General features: G+C 47.4%; 1 protein-coding gene across 1 annotated transcript in view; it reads left to right on the top strand.

The window, feature by feature from the left end:
• The window catches only part of LRP1 (LDL receptor related protein 1), a 657378-nt gene that overhangs the window by 459340 nt on the left and 174567 nt on the right, over window positions 1-23471 (top strand). The window contains 8 exon segments of the mRNA XM_029594881.1: window positions 872-1021; window positions 1383-1505; window positions 5671-5787; window positions 9462-9590; window positions 18580-18702; window positions 19464-19604; window positions 20317-20504; window positions 21274-21457. Coding sequence (XP_029450741.1) covers window positions 872-1021; window positions 1383-1505; window positions 5671-5787; window positions 9462-9590; window positions 18580-18702; window positions 19464-19604; window positions 20317-20504; window positions 21274-21457 — 1155 coding nt within the window.

Consider the following 23471-nt stretch of genomic DNA (forward strand, 5'->3'; position numbering starts at 1 on the left):
CAAACCTGAGAAAGGGGCAGGGAAATAGAGACATTTCCACAGGTAAAACAGCATTGTACCTTGAGAAATTGGCTCTTTGATTATCACCCACCCTATATATGATGGTAAATGTTTGCACTTTTGGCGCATATTTTTTACCCATGGACTGCAGGGGTGATCCCGAGGATGGAGGATGGAACTGTACATGAAAATATGATTATTCAAAACCACAAGCATGGATTTCTAGCCAAAAAAAAAAAAAGGCTCCCGCAGAGAAATCCGTCACAAATCTCTGTGGATATAGTTTCCAGGACTGGAAAGCAAAACTGCCAGCGTAGTTTTGCTTTGATTATTGGTGCAAAACCCAGAGAGTTTGCACCCAGGTGCCAAGTTCTGCTTACTTTACCCCTTAAAGAGGGCGATTTTTTTTCAAAAAGGTTTGGCTGAAAATTGTTCTTCTCTGCCTTGCTGAAAGCACACGGGGGGGCCTTCCATCGCATGCGGCCTTTTAGCTGGATTGAAGGAAGACTGGAGGAGTGTGGGGGGAGGGAGGGGGTAATGTGTTTAGCTGGAGGAGTGTCTGCTATTTTACTCCCCTCCTTGGCCACCTGCACAGATAGCAGGGAGCGTGCGTGCGATTTTAGTGCCTTTACTTTGCGCTTGCTCGTTTTCAAAAGGGAGCCAGTGCGCCGGGTTTCCCTTGGGAAAACTTGCTGCGTTGCACGCGCCGTAAAAGAGCCCGCCTGCCCTGCAAAACCATGTGACCTCCCCCGGAACAAAATGGCGAGGAACCGAGAGGGAATGAATCACAACAATGAGAATCTCCCCCCCCCCCCCCCCCCCATCACTCCTTTCTTTCTGATTTAGACATTTTGCTACTTTTGTCCCTCAGGCATCACCGACTGCAGCAGCTACTTCAAACTTGGGGTGAAAGGGGTGACCTTCCAGAAGTGCGAGCAGACGTCGCTGTGCTATGCCCCGGCCTGGGTCTGCGATGGCTCAAACGACTGTGGGGACTTTTCTGATGAAAGGAACTGCCCCGGTAAGTGTGCGCCGATGACGGGCCCATCGGTGCCAGAACTGCTGGGCATATGTAGTCTGTTTTATTTCATCTCACTTTGCTGCCTATTGTCATTGGTGCTGTATTTCATTTTCAGTACCGCCACGTCATGAATGTTCCCATCACCGTGCTGGGTGCAAGGATGCCGCCCGTGTAAATAATAATGCGCGGCGCACCTGTACCCCCCACTTGCTATTTTGTCCTATACCACTCCCCTACCACTGTGTGTACCGAGGAAAACCGGATCGTGGGAGTTAGATTCCTTTTAAGATTGATCCTTTCAAGTTCAATTCATGATTTTTTATTTTTTTTTCTCTTTAACCTTGCATCTCCTCTGCCTTAGGTATACGGAAGCCAAAATGCCCAGTAAATTATTTTGCGTGCCCAAATGGACAGTGCATCCCGATGAGCTGGACCTGTGATAAGGAGAAAGACTGTGAAAATGGGGCCGATGAAACCCACTGCGGTAAGTGTTTCTTAGTCCTGTCTGGGGTATAGCGGCCTGAATCGGGAACCTCAGTAAACTTTAACACTTTGTGGCCTTTTGGTTGGGATCCAAGTTCAGGATCTAGGCTTTGAGCTGAAGAATGTTGCCTTCCCTTGGCCTTTTATATGTATGCATTTCTTTTAGAGTCCCACCTTTCCAGATTGCTCAAAGAGAGGGATATAGCAATAATAAAAATACTGGAAACATTAATAATAAAAAAAAAATTACCACAAATAATTTTTACTGGAATTGAGAACCTGTGGGTAGAGGGGATGGGTTACCCTCCACCCACACCCCTTGGGAGCACAATAATGTAATGGCTTTTCCTGGACATACCCAGATCTGTCCAGGCCAGTGGAGACCTGCAAGGCCTGTGGCACATGGTCTGCCCTGCTGGATCCCCTCTCCTTGTGCACAGTTTGTGCATCGGGGGGAAGGGGGATGACTTCTATTAAAAGGCATAAGTCCAAGAAGTCGGTGTCAGACGGCTTTTGGGGCTGGAACCAAGGGAAGGTCTTTGGCTGCCTCCTGCCCTGCGTCCAGACAGGAGCCCCAGGATGACCTCCCCCCGCTGTCTCCTGCAGTGAGGAAGCCTGAGCTTGGGGGGGAGGGTGTGAGGGTGACACAGCTTCTGACTCCAGTGGCGCTGATCTGCCAGCAGGCCCGGGTGGTTTCTCCCCCAAGTTTATTCTTCTGATGCACGAGGCCTTTTTAGCTAGGAGCTCAGCAAAAAGGAAGCTTCGGGAGAGGAGTTTGGGTTCCTCAAAGCAGCCTTGGCTGCTTGGGAAGCTCGGGGCCTGCGTCCCGGATTGGACCGAGGAGATCCGGATGTCTTGGATGACCCGCAGGGAGAGGAGGCCTCCTCCCCCAATACGGACCCCAATGGAGACCCAGATGAGACCCAGTCCCTGGACCCAGATACGGGCAGACATGACCAGCTCCTGGTGGACACTGGAACTGAGGGGGATGACCCACATGTGGTCCGTTTGTTTAAGAAGGATTTGGATGGTCTCCAAGGCTCACCCAGCGCCTTCCCTATTCTGAAGAAGATCCAGAATCAGCCAGGAGTGGGACTCCCCGGATGCAGGTCTGAAGGTCGGTTGGGCTATGGTGAAGCTGTTTCCTGTGTTGGAAGAGCATTTGGAGTGCCTAAAGACACCTAAGGTGGATGCCAAGGTTTTGGCGGTCACTAAGAAGACCACCATTCCGCTGGCAGGGGCTTCCGCCCTGAAGGATGTTCAGGACCACAAGTTGGAGATTCAGCTCAAGCGGCTGTTTGAGGTTTCTTTTTTTGAGTCTTCGCGCAGCGATCTGTGCGAGCATGATGCAGCGAGCCTTTTTATGTTGGGTTCAGAAGCCCCAGGATCCTGCTTCGTCGGGGGTCCTGACCCCTACCCACCTGACCCCTACCCAGGTGTTATGTTTGAACTTGGTTTGTGGGCCCTTGGGTCGTGGAGAGAGCTGACTCTACCCACAGGGAGGAGCCCTGTGGGGACTCTCTACGACAGGCGGGGTCTCAGCAGTGATGGACACAGGAGTCAGAGAATATTTATTGTACAGCAAAGAGAAACCCGAGGGGCAGGTTTGCAAACTCAGTCCTGGAGTAGGAAGACCTGGGATGGATTCTCTGGTAGTGGTCCGCAGAGCAGGGTAACCCGGGGAATACTTGCTTCTTGGTAGGCTTTGTGCAAGATAGCTCCGTAGTGGTCTGCAGCACGGGGTAGGCCGGAGATAGATGTTGGCAACTGGCACAAGACAGCATGGATCCGGTAGTGGTCTGCAGAGCGGGGTAACCCGAGGATCCACCCAGCAAGATGGAAGCAGTAATGTAGAGCAGGTCTTGTACTCACTCTCAGGTCAATCCAGTAAAGTGCGGCCGCGTTTACCCCGCTCCTAACCCGCTTTCTACTCACTTTCCAGCTGCGTTAGCCCTTCCTGTGATCCACAATCCCCTTTAACCTACTCTTATCGCGTCCTTAAATCCCCGGGTAACCCCTTCCTTCCGCACGCGGCATGTATATTACATGTAAACGATCGAATTAGCTAATCCCTACCATCCAGTAACGCGCGACCCGATTATCGCTTTTTTACCCTGCCGTTTTGCCGCGCGTTTAACCTGCTAACTTACCGCCTACCCTTACCCCTGCGTTAGAGGCAGGGGTACGGGTAGGCGGCAAACTTTCCCCCAGCCCCCGCTCACCTGCCCTGGCCACGTCCATGGGTGCTGGTCTCCGGGGCAGCCCCAGTCCTCTCCCCTCCTCCCGAAGCAACAAAAGCGGAAAAAAGCGAAAAAGCGAAAAAAAAAGTTGCAAGAGAGAGAGGGGAGAGAGGTCGGGCAATCCTACGCTAGGGACTGCCAGTCCCCTCTCCCCTCCTCCCGAAGCAAGGCGCGAAAAGCAGCCTTGCTCCGGGAGGAGGGGAGAGAGGACTGGCAGTGTAAAGCGACGAAGCGACTTACTTTTTTTGCAGCCCCCCTCCGGAGACGGACATCGGCGAGGACAGCCGCGGCTCCCCTGCCTCCAGCTGCCCGCGAAGGTGGACGCCTGCATGGGCATAAATTTGACATTGCATTAGACCTGACATCAGTGTATCACCCCCAATCAAACAGGCAAACAGAGAGAATGAATCAGACTCTCAAACAGTTCATTCGTGCCTATGTCAACACTAGGCAGAGTGATTGGGCAGAACTTTTCCCCTGGACTGAGTTCGCCCTGAACTCTCATCCTGCTTCCGCCACTGGATCCACTCCATTCCAAATTGTATATGGTCGCCAACCATTGCCACCACTTTCAATACCTTTGTCAGGTACATCACCAGCGGCTCAGGCTACAGCTGAAGAGGTTCACCAGCTCTGGACTCAAACTAAGGACCTTCTGCACAAAGCAGGACAACAGGCCAAAAAGCAATACGACGCTCATCACAGAGCAGCATCTCAGTTTGAGCCAGGAGACAAGGTATAGCTCAGTACCAAGTACCTCCACCTCAAGCTGCCTTCAGTCAGATTTGCTTCACGCTACATTGGACCCTTCTCTGTCCTTCGCCACCTAGGACCTTTGACCTACAGCCTGAAGTTACCATCATCCATGAAAATACACAACGTACCCGGGCCAAAACTGGGAAGACTCCTTGAATACTGACCTGCCTTTTAATCAGTAAGAACATGAGCACGTATGATGGTAACCAGCAGGCCATGAAGGCCAACACCAGAGTGATAGAGAGCCTGGTGACGTGTGCGTGGTGCCTGTCTAGGTAACTGGCCTTCATGCCCAGTCTCTTCGTTTTCAGGTAGTTTAAGATTTTGGTGTACATGATTGTGATGGTGATGAGTGGAATGGCAAAGGCACAGAGAAATAGCAAGACACTGTAGGCCATTTCTCTCTCGTCTGTTAGAAAGGCAAAACAATACATAGAGTCTGACCAGAGGGATCGATAAATGCACTGTGGGATGGCCAGGGCCAAGGCAGGAAGCCAGATGGTGCACAGCGCCAGTGCCAGGTAGCTTTGCCAAAGTGGAAGGGTTACACCCGTACTTAAAACAAAAGAAAACCTATCTTGTCTGTGTGTTCTTGGTTCTCTTTGCAGAAAATGCTAAACTTCCTGGTTATACAAAGGTTCTGGAGTTCTTTGCCATGCTTCTTGTTTGCTTTTGTGAAATGATCTTTCCAGAAAGTATAAAACCTTACACAGCAAGTAATGCAATGAAAGAAAGAAAACAGTAAAATAGGAAAAGCAAAGTCTTGTGTGATGGAATAAGTTGCTTTTTTTTTCTTTTTCTCTGGTGTTGTATTTGTGCAGTGTACTGTTCTGTTTGTTTATTTATTTGTAGGCTGCCTAAACCGAGGCCTATTTCTACTAGATCAAAATAGTCCATTAACAAGTCCAAATCACATCTTCCCTTCATTAAAAAGCAATTGGGAATTCTTTTCTAATTCTGAATGCAACTAGATTGTAGAACAAGCTTTTTAGTTGAAAATGGCGATGTTGCCATTAAATACTTGGTGCCAGTTAGTGATTATTCACTAGGGTTAGAACTTGCTTGGTCTTTCACATAAGCAAACCAAAACTGGAATGAGTGATCCTTCCCATTTTGCAGGATTCCTTCTGATAGCCTCGTGCTGAATTTTGTGCTCTTTTTTTTTTGTAGATAAATTTTGTACATCGGTCCAGTTTGTGTGCAATAACCATCGCTGTATCTCCAAGCACTGGGTCTGCGATGGAGCGGATGACTGCGGAGATGGCTCCGACGAAGACCACCGCTGCCGTATGTTGCATTATCATTTTGACTAAAGTAACGTGCATCTTCCTTGTTATGGGCGCAGCTAGTGCTTCAGTTCAGGAGGCCTGGGTTTACTGACAACACTTTTTCTCCTCCACTCACTTTGAGCCAGTCAAAGTTGTGTGTGTGTGGGGGTGGGAGGGGGGCGGGGGGGTGAGATGACATGTGCTTGTTCTGAAAGTCTGACAGTGATATTTGCAGCTGAGTGTGGCAATCTGCATTTGTGAGCCCAGTAACAGGCTCCGGTGGAGCGCACTGTTAACCTGCATTTGGACGCGCGTTTTGGACGCGTTTTGGACGCGCTAGCTTTACCCCTTATTCAGTAAGGGGTAAAGCTAGCACCTGCTAGCTTTACCCCTAATAGCACCCGCAACATGCAAATGCATGTTGATGGCCCTATTAGTCATTCCCGCGTGATACAGAAAGTAAAATGTGCAGTCAAGCCGCACATTTTACTTTCAGAAATTAGCGCCTACCCAAAGGTAGGCGCTAATTTCTGCCGGCACCGGGAAAGTGCACATAAAAGCAGTAAAAACTGCTTTTCTGTGCAACCTCCGACTTAATATCATGGCGATATTAAGTCGGAGGTCCCGAAAGTTAAAAAAAAGTAAAAAAAATAATAATAAAATAAAATTTGAAATCGGCCTGCGGCTCGCGGGTTGAAAACCGGACGCTCGATTTTACCGGCGTCCGGTTTCCGAACCCGTGCCTGTCAGCAAGCTCGAGAACCGACGCCGGCAAAATTGAGCGTCAGCTGTCAAACCCGCTGACAGCCGTCGCTCCTGTCCAAAAAGAGGCGCTAGGGAAGCGCTAGTGTCCCTAGCGCCTCTTTTTACCACTGGCCCTAATTTAAATATTTTAGTTTACTGAATCACGCGCACAGGGCACTGGCCTGTGCGAGTGCCGGGAACTTTACTGTATCGTCCTGTAAGTTAGAAAAGGAGAGGGGTGCTTGAAGAGAGAGACATGCAAGTCTTTATGGGGCCTAAGTAATAATATCCAGGCTAAAACAGAAATTAAATGTTAGCATGGGTTTTGGTTAACGTGCAAGGTAGATAACATCAGTACCATGGGATGCAGTTATCTAATGGGAGGCAAATCTAGCAGAAATATAAAAAAATAAAAATAGCTTGCTAAATGAAAAAAAAGCACACTGAAATGTGAGTTAACCTGAAAAATCCCCATTAATACATAAAAGAAGTTTAAGTATTTTAAAATAGGAATAGGGAGGTAAGTGCTTGAAGGTGAAAGGAGTATGACTAAAATGACTTTGCAATCAAAATTGGTGCTGGGCATCTCGACCTGAGCACAGTCTTGCATATAAGGTCATTTGGGCAAAGCATGCCAAATGAAATCATAGAGTGGGCTCTCTGAGGAAGACACCTTCAGCCAAACAGTACATACTTTATTGCTTTGCATCCTGACTAGGGCACAAAAGATTGTGAACCTTATGGCAGTAAGTGTCACTCCTGAGAACTTACCTTTTCATTGCACTTGGCATGTCTTTCTCAAATGACCTTGCATACAAGAATATGCCCAAGTTGAGAAGCCATCTTGCATGTAAGGCCATTGTGCCACAGTGCATACTGTTAAACTCTCTGTAAGCTCTCTCCCCACTCTCTCTCCCCTTATACTGTGCACTTTGTAGACCTCTCCTTCCCTTGTGTGTGTGTGTGTGTGTGTGGGGAGGGGGTTGGTCTGAGGGGTGGAGGTGAGAGTAGTGTCTGTGTAGGGAGGTGGGGGGGAGTATCAGGGGGATGTACATGACTGGGGCAATTAAAATTTGCTTTGCCCTATAACAAAAATAAAAACCTGCACTAATGTCATCGTGGCTTATTACATCGGCACCTTTGTGACTATCTGGCTGACATTTTGCTGCCACCTTTGCTGCATTGCCAAGATGGGTAACTGTAATAGCAGATTTAGTTTAAAACAAAAAGTAGAAAGTGTGACAGCCTTGGTTCAACCCCTGCCCGTTGCATGTCGGAACTTTGTCCTTCTCCTGTGCACTCACAAAATCGCTTCCCAACTATAACTTTCATTCCATACAACTAAGGTTCCTTAAACCTCTATGTTTCATTCATATCAACCCAGTGATTTTGTATTTCTAAGCCCTTGAATTTTCTCCCATGCATTTCCTATGTGCAAATAGCCACTTTGTCCTGCTCCTTTTGGGTCTCTCCTCCCCGACCACACCACCAAATCATTCCTAAACTTTGAAAACCAGAAAATTCACCGTGGCCACCCAAGACACTGCCTCTGCAAATAGTTTGGTTCAGCTCACTGGGGGGCAGGAAAGAATACAGGAACACACAAATCGAATCACACATAGATCTATAGTACAATCTTACAATAATCTCTTACTCCTGGGGGAATTCTGTGCAAAAAAACCTTAAAATTCTGCAAAATTCTGCAGACTTTATATTGATCAAAATAACACAATTTACATGACAGTCTTAATGAACAATATAATATGGAGAGGGAAATGATATTCCCAGAGATATTAAAATGTTTATTCAATATATGTAAATAAAGAGAAAGGTATCATAAAGTTAAAGTGCCTGTTAGTGTCAATCCACCGTCTCCTGCCCACACAGGGCCACAGACGGTATCAGCTCTTATGGCACCATTAATTCTAATCACGTACCCAGTCTCTTATACATATATATATTTTGATTTTTAATCTTTCATATGTAATTATTTTATTTATCAAATCTCAAAAATTTCACAAATCTCAAAAATTTCACAAATATATAAATATTTTTTCTTCCACAAGATAATTAGCTCAATCACTGGCGTATCAATCTCATATTTTCTGCCATTGTATCATAAATCATAAGTTGTGCCCAACACGGACCATGTTTCGGCTAAAAATAGCCTTCATCAGGGGATTTTCTTTTATTCAAACATTATAGACTCACCACGATCTCTTTGTATCGCCAACCCTTGTATGGAGCACAATTACTCTCAAGACAATCTCCTCATATAGGCTCAAGCATCTCCCCCCCTGCTCTCTCACCCTCCCCTCCCACTCCCCTCTCCCTGCTCTCTCACCCTTCCCTCCCCTCTCTCACACCCCTCTCCCCCTCCCCTCTCCCCCTCCCCTCTCCTTGTTCTTTCACCTCCCCTCTCCTATTCTCACACCCCTCTCCTCTCACCGGGGCCTTTAGCTTCGCCGTGCTGCAATTCTGTGCAGAAAATGGCAATTCTGCACGGGGCGGGAATTCTGCGCAAATTCTGCCCTCCACAGTAGCACAGAATTCCCCCAGGACTAATCTCTCTTCATAGAAACAAGACTAAAAATTGCTTAACATTTTCTTTGTAATTTATTGCTGTTTCAGGGAATATGGTAGATGGTATGGAAATTATGGACTTATTCAAAAAAGGAGCAAACGATAACATGTAATTAATTATACAAAGCTGAATTCAGAGCTGACTCATTGCTTCCTACTTATGCTTTTCGGCCTGTGATGATAACACACTTTAGAGTTCTAGCAAGAATCCAAGTGATGATGAAATTAGCTAGAAAAGAAATGAATAAGGAAGTTGAGCCTGAAGAGAAAAGTTGCGTTTTTGTAAAATCAGCAAAGCCTCAAACCAGGCAGGCTTATATTGGGAGAGCTGAGACTTGGGCTTTATCCTGTCTTATGTGTTTACAGAAACAAAAACTTGCAGCCCGGAGTCCTTCCAGTGCCCTGGTACCCACGTGTGTATCTCTCGGCGCTGGCTCTGTGATGGAGACCTGGACTGCCAGGATGGAGCAGATGAAAGCTTCAAGGCCGGATGTGGTAAGTGGGTTTCACTTGTTTTAGGTTAATGTAGGGGAAGCATAGCTGTCTGTGTGAAGCTCTCATGCTGTCTATTTTATATATTGTTGCTTGTATTGGAAAAGATTGCTTTGCTGTCCTTATCTTGTTTGCAGCAGCATTATATGTATGTGTTTGTGTGTGTACCGTAGGGCTTTCCTAGCATGTAGCCAGATGACTCAGTACCCATGGGTTATGCTCCCCTGCCAGCAGATGGAGACTAAGTCAGATTTCAAAGCTGATGTCACCCTACATACACCCCTGCAGTGACCTCAGCCGTTCAGTATTTCTCCGTCTCCCAGCAGATGTGGATGTGCTTTCCCTTTGGGGATTGCTGTACATTTTGGAAGAAGAAATTCAACTTTTAGATTGGAGAGAAAATTGGGCCCTGCTCTCCTGCAGTGATAACTAAAAGTCCCTTCCTCAGGTAAAGCATGCAGCGTTCAGGAACAAGTCCTTGATGGTAACACTCCCACAATAGTCTCTTAAGGCAGCCCAGGAGTTGGTATGCATTAGGCCCTCGAGAAGCGAGTACCTGGTTCCAGGGAAAGCTCTGAGAGATAGATAAGACTCACTGATGTTAAGCAATGAAGACTTCTTAGAAGCAATACATTAAACCACCAAAGGTGGCAGTAGTGAGCTGGAAGCGCCAGGCTGGGCTGGAGTCCCTCAGGTATTGGAACAGCGATCCCAGGGTGACTGAGCTGTAAAGAAATTAAGAAAGTGAGTAGGCAGTACATGCAGAGCTCTGGAACAAGTACTTGATGGCAGCACTCACACAATAGTTTCTTAAGGCAGCCAGGAGTTGGTAAGCATTAGGCTCTCGAGGAGCAAGTACCTGAACCCAGGGAAAGCTCTGAGAGATAGATGGAACTCATTGACGTTGAAGCAGCGATGACTTCTTAGCAGAAGAGGTATTCAGGAGCAAGTCTGGGACGTGGGCCCTCGAGGAGTGAGCACCGGTTCCGGACTGCGACCTGAAAGGAAAAAGAGAGAGCGAGGCCCCCGAGGAGCGGGTACCTCTAGTGAAGTCCGAGGCGGCAGAATAGCTAGGGTTGCGGAGAGCGAATCCCATCCGCAGCAACCAGGAGGAAGCAAAGTTCTTGCTAACTCATCTTGTTAGCGAAAACTGAGACCTTAAATATCTGGAGCTGGTGACGTCATCTCAGGGGGACGCCCATGAGGTTCGCGCCAACGCTGGTACATCAGTTGGACCACGCGCGTGTGCCCACGCCCTTAGGCATCTGGTCAACATGGCGGCTTGCAGCATCGAGCCGGTCCAGAGGAGGACGGCCAGGAGAAGCCGCAACAGCTAGCCTTCCATCAACCCCGAAGGGAGTCGCCAATGAGGTAAGGTGGGCGGAGCAGAGATGTCGGACAGCGACAGACACAACAGTGGGATTACCTGCGGGTCCTAGGATCGATGACTTCCACTCTGGAGCTGATGCCGTGGGCCTTTGCGCATGTGCGGCCTTTGCGCATGTGCGTCCTTTACAGTCAGCTTTGCTTTCCCGGTGGCATCCAGTCTCCGAGCAGTTTCACCTGCCCCTGCTACTCCTGGAGTTGACGAGGTCCAGTCTCGAGTGGTGACTCCTCTCGGACAATTTGGAACAAAGAGTTTCCTTGGAAATGCCCGAGTGGATGGTGGTGACTACAAATGCCAGTCTTTCTGGCTGGGGAGCAATTTGTCTACGGAAGTCCGTCTAGGGACAATGGTCCCCACAAGAGTCTCAGTGGTCCATCAACCGGCTGGAGACCAGAGCGGTGTTTTTGGCCTTACAAGTGTTCCTTCCTCTAATCCAAGGGAAATCGGTCCGGATATTGTCTGACAATGCAACCACTGTGGCGTATATTAATCGCCAAGGAGGGACCAGAAGTCGACCGGTGGCGGAGGAAGCTCAGCTGTTGATAAGCTGGGCAGAACAGCATCTGGCCCGCACTGCAGCTTCCTGCATAGCAGGCGTCGAAAACGTTCAGGCAGATTTCCTTAGTCAGAACAGTCTCGATCCCAGAGAGTGGGAGTTGGCGGACGAGGATTTTCAGCTCATTTGCAGCAATTGGGGCACTCCCAGCCTGGATCTCATGACAACATTCAAGAATGCCAAGGCCCCACGCTTCTTCAATCGGCGCAGGGAGACAGGGGCCAAAGGAATGGATGCTCTGGTGCTTCCCTGGCCAGTCAACGTGTTGCTACATGGGTTTCCGCTATGGCCTCTGATCAGAAAAATACTGCGGCAATAGAACTTCATCCAGCAAAGGTGATTTTGGTAGCCTCAGAGTGGCCGAGACGTTCATGGTTTGTGGACCTACTCAACCTAGCCATGGCGGACTCTGTACGTCTGCGAGACATTCTGGCTCTTCTTCCTCAAGGATCCATCTGTTTGGAAGAGGCAGATCGCTTTTGTCTAGCGGCATGGCTTTTGAAAGGCACCGTTTGAAAAACAAGGGGTATTCGGACGCGGTGATTGCTACCCTTTTAAGGTCATGCAAACCTTCCACGTCCTTGACTTACGTCCAGGTGTGGAAGGTATTTGAAGCCTGGTGCGTACAATGTGAGGTGGTCCCAACCCGAGCGCCACTGTCTGACATTTTGTGTTTTCTGCAGGCTGGACTAGCTAAAGGGCTGGTGTGTAGTTCTCTAAGGGTACAAGTGGCAGCTCTTGGTTGTTTAAGGGGTACCATTCAAGGAGTGACGTTAGCGGTGCATCTGGATGTGGCTCGTTTCCTTCGGGGAGCGAAGCACTTGTGGCCTCTGATCCGACATCCTTGCCCCTCGTGGAATCTGAATTTAGTCCTCACAACTCTGTGTGCTCCACCTTTTGAACCATTGAAGAGGGCGACGCTGAAAGATCTCACTTTAAAGGAGATATTTCTGGTAGCTATTTCATCGGCTCGAAGGGTGTCTGAGCTTCAGGCGTTGTCTTGCAGGGAGCCTTTCCTACGGATTTCTGAGTCAGGAATTTCCTTACGTACGGTCCCGTCCTTTCTTCCAAAGGTAGTCTCTTCTTTTCACTTAAATCAGTCAGTGGAGCTCCCATCTTTTCCAGATTTGGACCGCTCAGATCCTCTCGCAAGAGACTTGTGGAAGTTAGATGTTCGTAGGGCTTTAATGAGATATCTGGAGGTCACGAATGCTTTTCATTTGTCAGACCATCTTTTTGTGCTGTGGAGTTGTCCAAAGAGAGGTAATATGGCTTCCAAATCTACGATTGCTCATTGACTGAAAGAAGCTATAAGCTCAGCTTACTTGCTGCATGGTAGGGCCTTACCAGTGGGTCTTCGAGCCGGAAAGAGTGGAGAGAATGAGACAGGATTTAAGGAAGCTGGAAGATTGGTCGAAGATATGGCAGCTGAGATTCAATGCCAACAAGTGCAGAGTCATGCATATGGGGTGTGGAAATCTGAAAGAAATGTATTCGATGGGGGGTGAAGGGCTGATGTGAATGGAGCAGGAGAGAGAGCTTGGGGTGATAGTGTCTAACGATATGAAGTCGGCAAAACAATGTGACAAGGCAATAGCTAAAGCCAGAAGAATGCTGGGCTGCATAGAGAGAGGAATATCAAGTAAGAAAAGAGAAGTGATTATCCCCTTGTACAGGTCCTTGGTGAGGCCTCACCTGGAGTACTGTGCTCAGTTCTAGAGACCGTATCTCCGAAGGGACAGAGACAGAATGGAGGTGGTACAGAGAAGGGCGACCAAAAATGTGTATGGTCTTCATCGAATGCCTTATGAGGAGAGATTGAAGAATCTAAATATGTATACCCTGGAGGAAAGGAGGAGCAGGGGTGATATGATGCAGACCTTCAGATACTTGAAAGGTTTTAATGATCCAAAGTCAACAACAAACCTTTTCCATTGCAAAAAAATCAGCAGAACCAGAGGTCACAATTTAAAACTCCAGGGAGGAAGACTCAGAACCAATGTCAGGAAGTATTTCTTCACGGAGCGGGTAGTGGATGCCTGGAATGCCCTTACGGAGGAAGTGGTGATGACTAAAACTGTGAAGGACTTCAAAGGGGCGTGGGATAAACATTGTGGATCCATAAAGTCTAGTGGATGTGAATGAAGAGAGGGTGGCTTGAGGGAATGACGGCTATTACCTGGAGATAATACCCATATTCAATAAACATACACATGGTTAATGCGACTCCAACATTGCTTTATGCTTCAACGGCAAGAGGAAATGTGGAAAAAAGGATTTGCATTCACAAAAAAGTGGGGAGTAGCTTGCTTGTTACGGCGGTTACTACCCCGAATCAATTAAGCCTGATACTTCACGTTCATTGCATATCCAGCATAACTCTCTGCTTCAGCGGCAGGGGGTAATGAAGAAAAGATGGTTTATATTCAGACAACAACCAACAAGGACTGAATTGCACAGGCTGGGTAAACAAATAAGCGTGGGAGTAGCTTGCTTATTGCAGAGGTTACTACCCCTAACCAATTAAGCTAGATACTTCACTTAGATGCAGTTCCAGCACTGCTCTCTACATTAATGGCGAGCGTGGAAGAGAAATAGAACCAAAAGGTTACTAAGGGCCAAGAGTAACAGATAAGTATGAGGAAAAAAAAAGTGTGAAAGCTTGCTGGGCAGACTGAATGGGCTGTTTGGTCTTCTTCTACCGTCATTTCTATCTATGTTTCTATATTCTGTGCGGACGCAGGCAGCGTCCTGGGCGGAATGCCAACAAATTTCGCCTCAAGAGATTTGCAGAGCGGCTATGTGGAAGTCTTTGCACACTTTCGCGCAGCATTACCGGCTAGATGTTCAGGATCCTGGGGCAGGCGGATTTGGAGAAGGCGTGCTCTGAGAGGGCCTCTCCGGGTCCCATCCCAGGTAGGTAAGCTCTGGTATATCCCAGGAGTCTGGACTGATCCAGGTACGTACAGGGAAAGGAAAATTAGTTCTTACCTGATAATTTTTGTTCCTGCAGTACCACGGATCAGTCCAGGGTCCCACCAGTTGTATGCATCAAGGTTACGGAGAGTCTCTGAAGATCAATTTGTTCACAGCGCTTTTGGGTTCTTTCCCTTTTGAGGGTTTAGTGAGCCAGTTTGGAGTTACAGTTATTATATATTGTTAGATGGGTTTTGATCAATTCTGCTTTGTTACTGAGAAATAGTGACGGACTGTGGGTGGCACCTCAGGGTATAGGGCAGAGTTTGTAGAAACTTCTCTGTCTCCATCTGCTGGAGGGGAGGCAAAACCCAGGAGTCTGGACTGATCCGTGGTACTACAGGAACGAAAATTATCAGGTAAGAACTAATTTTCCTTTTAAAAAGCGCTTATGCTTCTTTTCTGCCAATGGCTCTGGCAGCACAGAAACATAGGCTCCTTTCTCTTTGTGCTGCTTGTTATATTAGGACTGCACAGTCTGACCTGAATTCTTGCTTATGTCAGCACTGTGAGGAAGCCCAGGGAGACTTGGCTAAGCCCATCTCTTCCCATTCAGAGGATGGGTCAGCCACAGCCTTAACTGGAAGTACCCTGGACTGGATCTTTCACGGGACTGGATCTTTCACGGGAGAGGGAAATTCAACGGCACCTAACCCAGTACCTCCTGGACTAGGCATGGATCCGGCTGCCTTCTCTTGGGTGGAATGTTTTCAAGGCTTTCAAGCCTTCGTACAGGCACAGTCTGCTACCTCACTTGCCCCTGTCCGGACGGAACCTCAGCCGGTAAGCCCTCCCTCTCCCAGTCCTATTGGCAGACCTCGAGGCATGCCTCACCTCATAAAGGTTGTCCCTGGCAGGGACCCGGACAGCACGGGCGAAATGGAGGATTCTGATTCCTTGGAAGATGGGGAAATTCCTCCTGGTTTAGAACCATATCAGACCATGTTACAGTTTTTCCATAGAGATGAATTGCTGGCCCTGGTTTCCCAGACCCTGAAGATGCTGGGAGTTCCTCTGGCGGGCTCTATGATGGAACCAAAGAAGAATCCCATTCTGATTTCCCTACAGAAAGCCTCTTGCTATTTTCCGGTACTGGAAGCCACCCAGAAGTTGATTGACCCTGGAGAGGGATGCCCCAGAAACAAGTTTTAAAGGTGGATGAGTATTAGCTCTCTACCCACTGGATCTGGCAGCAAGAGAACATTTGCATTTCCCTAAAGTGGATGCGCTGGTATGTGCTGTCTCTAAGCGAACAGCTATCCCAATGGGGGGAGGAGTGGCGTTAAAGAATGCGCACGATAGATGGATGGAGTCCATCCTTAAACAGGCCTTCCCTGTATGTACAGAGATTAGTCCAGGCTCCTGGGTTTTGCCTCCCTGCCAGCAGATGGAGACAGTGAAAGTTTCACTGACACTGTACATAACCCAAGTGTGTCACCTGCAATCCCTCAGTATTTCTCTATCTCCAGCAGATGGTAGATGGTGTCAAACCTGCAGTCTGGAGAGAAAGGAAAAAAAAAAAGAGTAAAAGACATTTTTGGATCCTCCCAGGGGGTTGTGAGGTCCTGGTGGGGCCATCCCCCCTGGTTTGAGGCGGACGAGCAGGGGGTTGGTGACCCTTCTAATAGTTCAGTCTGGAGGTCCATGGGGTGAATATCTGGTAGTCCAGATCCCTTATCCCCCATGAGAAAGCATTGGAACCTGCTGGCATGTCTGCACTGCAAGCCCAGTGGAGCAGGGATGTATCCCTTTTATACGGTTTGTCCTGTGCTAGGCTGCTAAAGTTTGGCAAAAGGAGACTGATATAGCCAGTGAGCTGGCTCTTTTCTGATCTGCCATGCAGCCTGTGCTCCTGGAACTGGAACCTCTGCACCAAAGGAAAGTATTGGTTTCTATGTATCTTTATTTCCCTGAATGTACCTGGATCAGTCCAGACTCCTGGGGTTTTTTTCCTCCCGTCCAGCAGATGGAGACATAAAAGTTTTGACTGAGCTGCCCTATATCCTGAGGTGCCACCTGCAGTCCATCAGTATTTGTTCTCAGTAAAAAAAAAAAAAAAAGAAAACAAGGAACTAGTAGAGGAATCTGTGCAGCAGCGAGGTTCCGGGGGGGGAACTACCTCAGCAGCTTGGCTTGCTCGGCGATGGGGTTTTTCATCAGCTTCTCTGCCTACAGAGGTGACCAGGTGTTGACTCCGTGTCGCTGAGGGACTGTTCCCTTGCTTGTCGTTGAAGTGCTAGTGGTGCCGCAGGTGCGGGGAGGAACAGCATGTGCTTCCAGCAAAAGTGTTTGGGGTCTGCGTCAAACATGACCAAACCGGTAGAACAAGCCTTCTGGGTGATGGGGTCTAGCACTGAGACCTTCCCCGTCAGTGCAGAAACGGCAGCCATTTTCAATTTCCTAGCAACTTCGGCGAGAGAACCAGGGGAATCCCCTCCTCAGCTATCACCAGCAGTTCCCTGTCCCACAGAGGTGCAGAGAGGCACTTGAACTGAGGAGGAGTCTCTGGTTCTGGTAGATGTCTTCTGCCAGTTTTAATTTGCTTATGCGCAAAGCGTGTTTAGCAAGATGCTAGCTCTTGGCCCCAGTCTCCATGGATTCTCGGCCAGTCAAGAGGCCAGAGCTTTTGAGAAGCTCTTCAGGCCAATGATTTTCGGTGCTGGATGTTAAACAGATCCGAGCCTGAACGCGCTGAAAGTGCAAACAGGCTTTACTTAACTGTGAGGTAGGCCACTGCACCGATTCTTTTCTCGCATGTGTAGGCATGTGCGCATATTCTCACTGTTGACACATCTGGTCTTGGCCCATTTCTTAAAAGGATTTATACACCTCCGACCACTCTCAAAGAGGCCAGTCCCCTTATGTAACCTCAATCTAGTATTGGACTTCTTATCAGGGTCTTCCTTTTGGCCGTTGTGCGCTCTATCTCTATGCCTGTTAACGCTGAAGACTGTATTCTTGGTGGTGATATGCTCAGCTCGTCGCATCTCTGAATTACAGGCGCTGTCATGTCGGAAGCCGTTCCTCCGCTTGACTCCAGGAACGTTGCAGCTTCACAGCGTCCCTTCCTTCTTGCCAAATGTAGTCTCGGAGTTTCACCTGAACCAGTCCATTTCCTTACCATCCCTAGATAGCCTAGGGCTCAGGCAGTATCCTGGGTGGAAGCTGTTACTGACTCCCATCGACATCTGCCGAGCAGCGACGTGGTCTTCCTTGCACACCTTCTCCAGATTCTATCGCCTGAACATCCAAGCCCGAGAAGACGCAGCCTTTGCGAAGACGATGCTAACTGGACCACGGGCAGCCTCCCGCCCTGATTGTACTTCCCATTGGTCCTGAGTTCATCTGGTTACATGCTAGGAAATGGAGAAATCGCTTACCTGATAATTTTGTTTTCCTTAGTGTAGACAGATGGACTCAGCATTCCACCCATGGCAGCCTAAGGACGGTACCAAGGATTTGCCTGTGGAGTCAATATTGATTCCAAGAAATTTACGGGTAAGCCATCATCAGGTCCCTAGATCAGGGCATCTATAATCTTTCTGGGGTTCAGTGTTTAGGTTTGGTTGAGTACGGTTATGGTTATCCGTTTTTTAATCAAGTTTTAAACAAGTTTTTTCAATAGTATGTCCACACTAGCTTTTGAAGAGAATACTGAAGAGCTGACGTCACTGCAGGGGTGTATCTAGGGTGACGCCAGCTTTGAAATTTGACTACGTCTCCATCTGCTGGCAGGGGAGCATAACCCATTGGTCCTCAGTCCATCTGTCTACACTAAAGAAAATTAATTATCAGGTAAGTAATTTCTCCATTCTTTAAAGGTGTGAGATTGCCCTGCCTCATTGTCATAAATTCTGAATGTAAAGTGTTCACGCTAGGATTGTGTATTAGCAGTCTGGGCTATAGCTAATTCGTGCCTCATGCTGTGCATGCTGGTTGGGGTGGTAAATATAATGCAGAGATTATTATTCTAAGACCCTTGCTTAGATTTTTTTTTAATTGGTAGCACAATCATTTGTCAATAGCCAGTGGCAGGCTTTTATTTTTTCCTTTCCTCCGCCTTTTCATTATAGTGTTCAACAATACTTGTGATGCCAGAGAATTCCAGTGTCAGAATAAGCAGTGCATTCCAAAGCAGTTTGTATGCGACCATGACCAGGACTGTAGCGATGGATCTGATGAGTCCCCAGAGTGTGGTATGTCTCACCTGGCACTGGGGAGTGGGTGGCGGGTGAGATTTAAAAGCATCTTCCATTAAACACTGATGTTCACAAAATAGCAATGCTCAGCTCCTAATAATATTCTGTTTCTGCATTATCTGTCCTAACCACGTGCTCTCTTGTGTTCCGTTTCTGCCTTATCTGTCCTAACCACGTGCTCTCTTGTGTTCCGTTTCTGCATTATCTGTCCTAACCACGTGCTCTCTTGTGTTCCGTTTCTGCATTATCTGTCCTAACCACGTGCTCTCTTGTGTTCCGTTTCTGCATTATCTGTCCTAACCACGTGCTCTCTTGTGTTCCGTTTCTGCATTATCTGTCCTAACCACGTGCTCTCTTGTGTTCCGTTTCTGCATTATCTGTCCTAACCACGTGCTGTCTTGTGTTCCGTTTCTGCATTATCTGTCCTAACCACGTGCTGGCTTGTGTTCCGTTTCTGCATTATCTGTCCTAACCTCGTGCTGTCTTGTGTTCCGTTTCTGCATTATCGGTCCTAACCACGTGCTCTCTTGTGTTCCGTTTCTGCATTATCTGTCCTAACCACGTGCTGGCTTGTGTTCCGTTTCTGCATTATCTGTCCTAACCACGTGCTTTCTTGTGTTCTGTTTCTGCATTATCTGTCCTAACCACGTGCTGGCTTGTGTTCTGTTTCTGCATTATCTGTCCTAACCACATGCTCTCTTGTGTTCCATTTCTGTATTATCTGTCCTAACCACATGATCACTTGTGGTGCCTGATAGAATACACAACTTGTGGCTCCCAAGAGTTCCGCTGTGCAAATGGCCGGTGCCTGAGTAACATTCACTGGGAGTGCGATGGGGAGTTTGACTGCCATGATCATTCGGATGAGGCTCCAAAGAATCCACGCTGTACCAGTTCTGGTGAGTGCAGCTTTTTAATGTACTTGCTGAGACTGTTCTAGTCCAGTCTCTCTCTGTCATGGGCTGCAGTTTTCTATGCATATCTATCAATTCCATATAAGGTCTCAAAAATTGCCATACTGGATCGGAGCGATAGTTCATCATCCTCTCCCCAATAGTGGCCATTCCTGATCGCTTGGAAGAAGTAGCCAATAGATCCTAATAGAGAAATCCATACTGTCATTCACTCCCAGCCCCTGGCAGTAAGACATGGTGATCCCCAGATTTATGTGGCTAATATAATAGCTGTTGTTGGACCTTTCCTCCAGAAAATTGTCCACACCTTTTTTTTTTTTTTTTTTAACAAAGTTTTTATTGAGCAAAATCAAAACACAAAACCCAGGCTGTGTGGATACTTCAACAGCCCGGGATTATTGGAAACAACAGAGATCCAGATGTACTCCTGATCCTGAGCAGTAGTCCAAGTGAATTTCCCAAATCAGCTGCATTGCAACATACGCCAGAGGCTAACTGACATGAGAGCAAGGCTTCACAGAGGACCTTGCCCTCTTCACCAACCCCTGGGTCCCAGCCGCGAAGGTTTTCCAACAGCCTGGAGAAAACTTTCACCCGTTTCCATGTTTTGCTGCTGAAGTTGTCTGGCCAGCACACAGCTTATTTTATGCCCTATAGCGGTCGTGCTCATGCTCTCGTCTTTGTGTGCATGTCTCAGAAAACAAATGCAACGAGTCGTTCTTCATGTGCAAGAACGGGAACTGTGTCCCCGAGAGCCTGCTCTGTGACAACAGTGATGACTGCAAGGATGGCTCGGACGAACTGAACTGCTTCATCAACGAGTGTCTCAACAAGAAGCTCAGCGGCTGCACCCAGGAGTGTGAGGATCTGAAAATCGGCTACAAGGTGGAGACCTTTAAGACTTAATTTTCGTTTCTGTTTGATTTCATGAAGTTGGTTTGAGAACGAGTGAAAGATGAACATGTTTCCTGTTTTTGATTTACCTTCTTATTATTTAAGAAAAAAAAAAAAGAATGACTATAGGGTTACCCAGCTTGAGGTGAAAGTATCTTATTGCTGCGCTGGTATTCTACATGCCATGTCTGATATCTGATTAGCAAAATGTATTTTTGTTCTGATACCTTCCATTGAATGCAAGTGTCTTGTTTATGTGGTAGGCAAGCAAGGGAAGAGAGCACCTGGCTGGAAGCTTGAATTTCAGCTTCCTTCTGCTAATGATTCCTTCTTTGCACGCAGTCCCCGGAGCCATTCTGATTTTATTTTTATGTAGCATGCTAAATTTCAGCTACTTTATCAAGGGAGGAACAAATATGAAAGAGCTGAATAAACAAACAGTGAATATATTCCGTGCAAGCGTCTACATGACAGCTGTGAAGCAAATGCTAGAGAGCTGAACATCTGTAGCAAACACTGAGACATCATAACCCAGGGGCTTGTAATCTAGAAAGTACTTAACTGCCTTATGTTGGGGGGAAAAGGAATGGATAGGGCATAGCATCATTGTTTCTATTTCGGTTTTCCTTCTGAAATACTTTTTTTTTAATTTCAACACATCTTTGTTACCTTTCAGCCAGGAATTTCATTCTGCACCCCCTCCCCTCCCTCACTCCCCCCCCCCCCCCCCAAATTAACTTCTTTGTCTTAAACTCTGCAGTGCAGGTGCCGTCCTGGCTTTAGACTGAAGGATGATGGGAAAACATGCATCGATATTGACGAGTGCACAACCACGTATCCATGCAGTCAGAAATGCATCAACACCTTAGGAAGCTTTCACTGCCTGTGTGTCGAGGGATACGAGACCAAACCTAATGATACCACAGGCTGCAAAGCCACCTCAGGTAAAAACAGTTGTCTCAAACGATGCTGCTGCATGAGGAGCAATATCTAGTTCTGAATGTCTTTTAGTCTATGCAAGTTTCAAGTAATTATGTTTTTGAAGGGTTTGGGTTTTTTTTCTAACAATACTTCAGTACCTCTGGTTTTACAAAAGCTCAGAAATTTCAGTGAGGTCCATTTTCAGCCGCCATGCTGCTCTGCTAGGTAAGCACATAACCTTATCCAGCTAACTAGCAGGATATATTTAGCAGTACGGTCACATCACTGAACATATTCGGCTACCTTAAAGTTAACCTGATAAGTTTATCCGGCTAACTACGAAAATCTGAGTTAGCCAGATAACTTATCCAACCAACTTTACTCCTCCCCACCCAAACTTATCCGGCTAAATTCTTTCTGGATGACTAGTTATCCGGCTAAAATTTAGCCATAAGCAGCTGAAAATGCCATTTTTGCCATTTAGATGAATAACTTTTGAGTAATGCGTCTAAATAGCCTTTGAATATGGAACTCGACTTGTCCAAGAAAGGGATTTTATGTGCACCGTAGGAATTAATTGGCAGATCCCACAGGTATCTGATGGGTAACCCTTTTTAGACCAGGAGCCTCAAACAAAAACAAGGGGATACCCTCTCGAGCTCCGGAGAAATGGAGTTCAGCACAACAGAGGAAGGGGGGGGAGGGGGCTCTTTTCTCATCAATGGTGAAGTTATGAACCATTTTTCCAGTTCAGACTACCATGGTTGTTATGCTAACGAAATTGAAAAGAAAACTGAGTGAAACTTTGTTGATAAAGGGATCAATATATGGCTGAGATGATTTTCTTAATAGGTTGTAGGGAAAGATGTTGGTCCAGAGACCTTAACTGAATGCTGTATTTGTGGCTGGGCATGGAGAAATTACTTACCTGATCATTTTGTTTTCCTTAGTGTAGACAGATGGAATCAGGACCAATGGGTTATACTCCCTTGCCAGCAGATGGAGACGGAGTCAGGTTTCAAAGCTGACATCATCCTTCATGCACCCCTGAAGGGGGTGACCTCACCCCTTCAGTATTTCTCTGTCTCTAGCCAACAGAGGACATGCTTTCCCTATGGGGATCGCTGTACTTTTGGAAGAAAAAAATTCTACTTTTAAATTGGTGAAAAGATTGAGCCCCGCTCTCCTGCGGTGATACCTAAAGGTACTTCCCCAGTTGAGAATTCCTGAGGTGATTTCTGAGATCCCTCAGATGTGAGCCTTGGTCTGGTAGCTGGTTTCTGGTGTGGACTTTGCTGCTTAAGCAGGTGAAAAGCAGCAGGTGCAGGAAACCAAGTGTGCTGGTGACAGCCAAAGCGCTCTTCCCCCACAGCCGAAGACAGTCTCTTTACTCAGCCGGTAAGCGCTGAGCCTAGGTATGTTAAAAAAAAAATAAAATATATATATATATGAGAGGATTTACCTCCCAATTCAGAGACAGTTTTGGAGGGATTTCGGTAAGACTTCCTCCGGTCTCCTTGCTCAGTGTGCTATACAGATATCGTTCCCGATCCTGTTGGGGTAAGGTGAAGTGGGCTTCCAAGCGGGTTGAGCGGCCACCCGGTGGGCTAGGTCCCACTTTAGGCTTGGTTAGCACACTGCAAGATAGGCCGCGGCGGCACCATCTTGCGTGCATCTTTGTGCATACTGTATTGCCCACCATAGAGTGTCAGTATGCATAGTGCATGTCAGCTCTGTGCACGCGCTGTGCGCATAATGCCGAACACACGCTGTGCGCATAATGTCGCACATGTACATACACGCACAACTTAATAGGCGCAGAATACAAGTAAAGCCGGGCAGACAGGCTGTGTATGTGCCTTGCCACGGCCCACGTAGGGGACCAAAATCTGTGCACATAAAATTTTAAGCGCAAGCCGACTGAACACCCAGTTACCGTCGCTGGTGGCTCCAGCAGCAAAGAAACATAAGCTCCTTTCTCTTTGCGCTGCTTGTCATATTAGGGCTGCACAGTCTGGCCTGGATTCTTGCTTATGT

The sequence above is a fragment of the Rhinatrema bivittatum genome, chromosome 3 (assembly GCF_901001135.1).
Source record: "Rhinatrema bivittatum chromosome 3, aRhiBiv1.1, whole genome shotgun sequence".
NCBI lineage: Eukaryota > Metazoa > Chordata > Amphibia > Gymnophiona > Rhinatrematidae > Rhinatrema > Rhinatrema bivittatum.